Below are 6,817 nucleotides of genomic sequence, written 5' to 3' on the forward strand. Positions count from 1 at the left end.
GGTAGTCAGATCTTGTTACAGATGGTTATGAGCCACCATGTGGTTGCTGGGATTTGAACTCCGGACCTTCGGAAGAGCAGTCGGGTGCTCTTACCACTGAGCCATCTCACCAGCCCAGCATACTTTTTAAAAGTCGGGAATACACTGGTTTTTTTTCTTGTTGTAGTCTGTCTGACTTTCTCTCTCTCTCTCTCTCTCTCTCTCTCTCTCTCTCTCTCTCTCTCTCTCTCTTTTCTCTCTCTCTCTCTCTCTCTCTCTCTTTTCCTTCCTTCCTTCCTTCCTTCCTTCCTTCCTTCCTTCCTTCCTTCCTTTTCCTTCTCTGCCTAGAACTTGCTATGGATCACACATGGGCTAACCTCAATGCATCGGTCCATCTGCCTCAGCTTCCTAGTACTGCGATGACAGGCATGCCCAACCACGCCCAGCCGAGATCCAGTTAGTTTTAAGATGAGCAACAGAGTTGAAATGTAATTTTTGTAATTCCGTTTACTTACTTATTTTGAGGTGGGGCTGTCAGAGCACAAGCTCTAAGAGTCAGTTCTCTCCTTCCACTAGGTAAGTCCCCGGAACTGAAGTCAGATTCTCAGGGTTCATGACACACACTTATCAGCTGAGGCATCTCACCAGCCCTTGAACATAGTCCTCACTAAAAGAAACACACCAGAAAAAAAGAATTATCACCTGAGAAAAGACTTAACATCAACAATGAGTAAGAAATAGCAGTATATACTAATGAGATATCATTATATATGCATTAAAATGCCTGAGATGTAAAATCAAATCGGGAGCTGGAGCCTGTGTATAAACCACACTGCTAGTGGGAATTTAAAACCACATAACCATTTTGTAAGAGCGATTTGATAGTTCCTTTAAAAGTTAAAATAGACCAGGGCCAGAGCAGCAGCTCTGCTGGCAAAGCGCTTGCGGTATAAACACAATGACCTAAGTTTGAACCTTAGAACCCACGTGGGCAAGAAGTCACACTTGGCAGTGCATGCCTGCAATCTTATCACTGGGGATGTGGAGACTGGAGGCCTGTCGGAGTTCCCTGGGCAGCCAGCCTAATCCATTGACAAAACCTGGACGCAAGTGAGAGATCCTGTCTCAAGAACCAAGTTGGGGCCTGGAGAGAGCTGGCTTAGCAATTAAGGGCCTGTGGTGCTCTTACTGGTGAGCTGGGTTCAATTTCCAGCATCCATATGTTGGCTCACAACTATCCATAAACACAGTTTCATTGCACCCAACAGGCATGCACATGGTACACATATAGGAATACAGGTAAGACATACATAAAGTAAAATAAATCTTACAAATGGAACCAGGCTGGATGGTCCCTGATAGATGATACTGAGGTTGACCTCTGACTCCTTCATCCAACCCAACTAGCTATTCCACACGCACATACTTGCCCGACAGTAATCAATGCTCTGGTCTTACAAAGACTCACACAGAAGTCTTCTCAATACCTTTATTATAAATGTCCCAAATTACAAATGACCCAAATGTTTATCAGCAGGTAAAGGGATAGACAATTTATAGTATATACAATAGAATACTTAGCAATAAAACAGGTACATCTCAAGACTACAATACTGAATTAACCCACATAAAGGATAATTTCATATATCCTATTTTATAGAAAATTCTAGGCTATGAATCTAGAATATGAATATCAGCAGATCAATGGTTGCTGGAGGAGCTAGACAACAAGGAGGGACAGGCAATAAAAGGCTGTGGGGAAACTTAGAGGCAATTATGATTAATGTCTTCATTGTCGTGATGGTGTCATGGAAAAAGCACATACTTAACAAACTACATGTTTGAAGTAGCTGGAGTTTATTGGATGTCAATTTCAGTTCCCAAAAGCTATAAAAAAGTCTTTACCCGGTGAGTGGAGCCCATTTTGTTCCACACAGATACTTCCTTAGAAAATAATGCCCACGGCTTTTCCTGCCACGTGGTAAACGTTCACGACTTGGTAGCTCCAGCCTTCTGGGGCGGGGAATGTGTCCAGGGTTACTCGGTTTTATTTTTTAAAACTACACCTCATGGGTATTAAAGAGGGGCTCCTCTGAAGTAAATGAGAATGAAAGCCCCTTGTGGCATCGGCGTTTAGCCGTATGAATTCTGCAGGCGTGCTAAAACGTGCCACGCTAGCACGTGGCTGGGGGAGACAGGAGGAGCCGGAGTCCAAGGTTGTGCGTAGCTGGTGATCAGAATGGGGTACCTGAGACTGCATCAAAACCAAGCAAGAACTAAAAGAACGAATTTCAATCTATGATCTGCAAAAAGTTCACTTGAAGGTTATAGTATACATATACATATAATATGTGCATGCTAGATGGTAAGACACTGTAGAACTCATGTTTTGCTCTAATAAATCAGAGAAAGTATAAATAGATCTAATTTTTCTAGTTTTAGTTCTTACATTTAGTAATGTTTGGAGATAGAAATTAGGTGTGCACAATTTTAAAAAAAATTACAAGCCAGGTCAAAGATGACTAGCTCAAATTCAAATATAAAAGAAAATTTGAAACTTTCAGGAATATGATGGAATATTTTTATTTTCTAAACTTAAAAAAAAAATCAGTCTTTACTCAAAATTTCACATGTTACCTAAGATGAGCTACTCATAAGCTGTATCCAGTGAATGGGAAGCTCTTACTTTGCTGGCGTGCAGCCCCAACAGGGTCAGGTACTGAGGTGGGACAAGGCTTTGGACTGATGACCTCTGGCCTTTAATTCCCTCACAGGGTTCTGCACCCTGCCCCGTGGCTCCTGGCAATCTAACTCTTGCTGTTCTGGGGGTCAGTAGCTGATGGCTTCTGGCAATTAACTCTCTTTTGCTCTCCTGAGGCCAAAAGTTGCTGGTTTCTGGCAATGACTCCTGCTGATAGCAGCAGGGGATTAAGAAGAGAAAGTTATGGCCGGGCGGTGGTGGCACACACCTTTAATCCCAGCACTCGGGAGGCAGAGGCAGGTGAATTTCTGAGTTCGAGGTCAGCCTGGTCTACAGAGTGAGTTCCAGGACAGCCAGGGCTACACAGAGAAACCCTGTCTCGAAAAAAAAAAAAAAAAGAAAGAAAGAAGAGAAAGTTAAGTGAGCTCTTTACTCCTTAACTTAGACTTCATGAGCCAGAGAGAGAGAAAGAAAGAAAAAAGGATAGAGAGAAAGTCATGCAAACACACACACACACACACACACACACACACACACTTGACCAGACCTGACCAGACCTGTTTCACCATTGGTGGATGGAGCAGAGCCTCAGTGGCCACATGTTATTTTTTTTTCTCCTTAAACTTTCTTCCTAAAATTATTTGATTCAAATCTGGAATTCTATAAAGTCATTAATTCCCCTAAACAGCATTAATTCACAAAAGTTCATCTTCGTGTTGATCTGCAGGAAACTTGCCCAACAGAGTGGGTTATCACCAGGAAATTATCACACAAGGCTATCGGGAGTGAGGGTCTCCTGGTGTCCACTCACACCACGACAAATACATAAAGAGCATGGTAGTGACAAGCCGGAGAGAGAGCATCAGTAGCAAGAAGCACTCCTGGGACTAAGTCTCTGGGACTGTGCCTTAGGGAACGCCCCATCCCTGCAGAGCAAGATGGTAGATCATCTCCGGGGAGCTCAGCTGCCCACTGCACCACTGCGGCTCGACCTCGACCGGCATGGCATCTGTCAGCACTTGCATTTCCTCTCAGCAATGTTGTTAACCTTCAAAGTGTAAGACTCAGGAAGACCTGTCCGGTGTGTGTGTGTGTGTGAACGATTATAGATGTGAGATCAGAAGAGGAATAGAAGAGGGAAAAAGAGAAGTAACAAAGGGAGAGGGGGAAAAATTGATATAAAAGCAGAAAGGGGGACCTGGAAGTAAGGGTACAGGAGTAGGGGGAGAGAAGCGTACATGGGGGGGGTGGGATAAGAGGAGGAGGGTCCAAGGCACGTGTATATGAGAATGCCATCTTGAAACCTATTTCTCTGTATGTTAATTAAAAACAAATACTCTTATTTATTTATTTATTTATTTAGGTTTTTCGAGACAGGGTTTCTCTGTGTAGCCCTGGCTGTCCTGGAACTCACTCTGTAAACCAGGCTGACCTCGAACTCAGAAATCCGCCTGCCTCTGCCTCCCGAGTGCTGGGATTAAAGGCGTGCACCACCACCACCCGGTTTAAAAACAAATACTCTTAAACTGCAAAGAGAAGCACAAAGAGAAGTACCCTTTATGACCTATGGCAGAACGAGATATTGGCATGTTAGCAAAGTGCGTATGCGCAGCTATGGATTCTGATTCTAATTGCCATGCTATGTTGTTATTCTTCCTTTACTACAATAAGCTCCACTTCCCCCAGGTCTAATACAACAGTTAGATGAGATGATTTAGATATATGACGAATATTCAGTCTTGTGTAACCACTATTAAAGGATTATCTCCTTAGGGCTTACATTTGTCTGGTATGACCCCAAAGGTTCAACCAAGACCAGTGGATAGAAGCTACGGAAATCTATTTTACAAAGAGTGGAATGTTAGAACTATGTCAACAAAAGTTTGCTCACTTAGCAGTAAGTTATCTTTCATAGGTGGTCACGGCCATGCTACATAATTAAGAGATAATTCCAGCCTCCATTTTCTTGTTTTTTTTAAAGATTAATTTATTTAATATATGTAAGTACACTGTAGCTGTCTTCAGACACTCTAGAAGAGGGCGTCAGATCTTGTTACGGATGGTTATGAGCCACCATGTGGTTGCTGGGATTTGAACTCCAGACCTTTGGAAGAGCAGTCGGGTGCTCATACCCACTGAGCCATCTCACCAGCCCTAGAAGGAGTTCTTTAGGGTGATTACACTCTTCATGGTCAGGATACCAGAAGTCCAATCTAACAGTAAATACCAAACAAATCAGTAGCAGCAGTTTGATCCAGCAGAAACAGCAAGGCTCTGCCACATTGGCACAAGTCAATGGAAGCAGGCAGAGTACCATGAGATTCATCTCTACAAAGTGAAGACCGGTGAAGGGCACTGCAATATATGAGCATCCTTTCTCTGTTTATGGGGTTCCATTTATACTCTCCGAACATCACACACCCTCTCAAGCATCAGCTCCAGCAAAAGATCCCATGTCCTCTCGTGTATCCGTTTCAACAAAACATCCTCTCACAAGGCGGCTTCCAGAAAAACATCACGCACGTAACACAACCGAGCTTCCAAAGAAACTAGAAATGCCCACGTCAGTAAATATCAGCATCAATAAGTTGTTTTGTCTCTGTCAGGGTGGGACCTAGGTTCTTTGACAATGTGACTTACGGTCATCTAATACATGAAAGGTCAAGTTTATTGTGTTTGATGATGCTAGCTGTTTTACAAAGCTTTATGAGTTTATATTATCTCAAAAGCAGTTGTTCTTGAGGGAGTACACATAAAAAAATGTGTGAGTTTGGGTACCATATTATGCAGATTCTCATCCTTAGTTTCCTCTCCCTTAGCACTTCCCGTTCAGTGTGTGTGTGTGTGTGTGTGTGTGTGTGCGCGCGCGCGCGCGCGCGCCTGAGTAAGGACAGTCACATGCATACCCTGGCACCCATATGAAAATCAGGATCAGAGGTCTTCTGTGTTAGTTCTCTCACCATCCACCTCGTTGGCATTGTTTTTGCTGCAGTGTACTTCAGGTTCGCTGGCCTGTGAGCTTTTGAGCCATTTGCCTGTCTCCTCTCGCCATCTCCTCCCACATCTGAGGAGTGCTGGAATTCCAGAATCATGCCAACACCTGCACCTTTTCATATGGCTTCCAGGAACTGACCGCAGGTTCTCAGACTAGTGTAGCCAGTGTCTTTACCAACTGAGCCACCTCCCTGGCCTTCACTGTGTGTTTAAGTAGTGTCCAGACACTTGAATTTTTTTTAGACAAGTATTTCTAGTGTTTTTGCCTTAAATAATAAAAAAATAATAATGTAAAAGGTCAGAAAGGTGCACTGTGAGAAACAAAAAGAACCTGAAAAAGACTAACCCCCTTGGCGTCCAAGGTTACCCCACATGCGAAAGTCTATGTTTAGATGAGTCCCACGTTTTAAAAAACAAATGCTGACCTATTTTGTTTGTTATTCGATACCAGGAGCAAGAGCCATGATGAAATCTGTGGTACTTGTCACCCTCGGACTAACTTTGCTGTTAGGAACACAAGCCATGCCTTCAAGTCGCCTCTCCTGCTATAGAAAGTTGCTAAAGGATCGTAACTGTCACAGCCTCCCGGAGGGCAGAGCCGACCTGAAGCTGATCGACGCAAATGTCCAGCATCATTTCTGGGATGGGAAGGGATGCGAGATGATCTGCTACTGCAACTTCAGCGAACTGCTCTGCTGCCCAAAGTAAGGAGATGAGATTTCAACATGTATTGCTATGATATAGCTGTAGAAAAACCTCTTAAAAGATCATCTCTTATTGTCTTACATTTATCCAAATGATTAATTTATACATAGGATCTTCATCTTCCAGCACTGGTAAGAAGATAAATTTCTCTGTGATTTTCTCTACACAGAAATTTAAAATATGGACTTCGAAAATCTACACAAATGCATGCGGTATAATATGTCCAACTTTAAAATATTTTAACATTATTCATATTTATTTATAAGGTTGTTTTAACTATTTTATCATGATTATAATAACAACCCAGAAACATGATTGGTTTTGTTTTGTTTGGTTTGGTTTGGGTTGGGTTTTTTGTTTGTTTGGTTTTTGTTTGTTTGGTTGTTTGGTTGGTTTTTTTCAAGACAGGGTTCTCTGTATAGCCCTGGCTGTCCTGGA

The 6,817-nt window shown here is 42.7% G+C and overlaps 1 protein-coding gene across 1 annotated transcript in view; it reads left to right on the plus strand.

The window, feature by feature from the left end:
• Scrg1 (stimulator of chondrogenesis 1) overlaps positions 1-6,817 on the plus strand; it is a 20,596-nt gene that overhangs the window by 11,324 nt on the left and 2,455 nt on the right. The window contains exon 2 of the mRNA XM_021218609.2: positions 6,126-6,378. Coding sequence (XP_021074268.1) covers positions 6,137-6,378 — 242 coding nt within the window. The 5' untranslated portion in view covers positions 6,126-6,136. The remainder of the gene's footprint in view (positions 1-6,125; positions 6,379-6,817) is intronic.

The sequence above is a fragment of the Mus pahari genome, chromosome 19 (genome assembly GCF_900095145.1).
Source record: "Mus pahari chromosome 19, PAHARI_EIJ_v1.1, whole genome shotgun sequence".
In the NCBI taxonomy this organism is placed as follows: domain Eukaryota; kingdom Metazoa; phylum Chordata; class Mammalia; order Rodentia; family Muridae; genus Mus; species Mus pahari.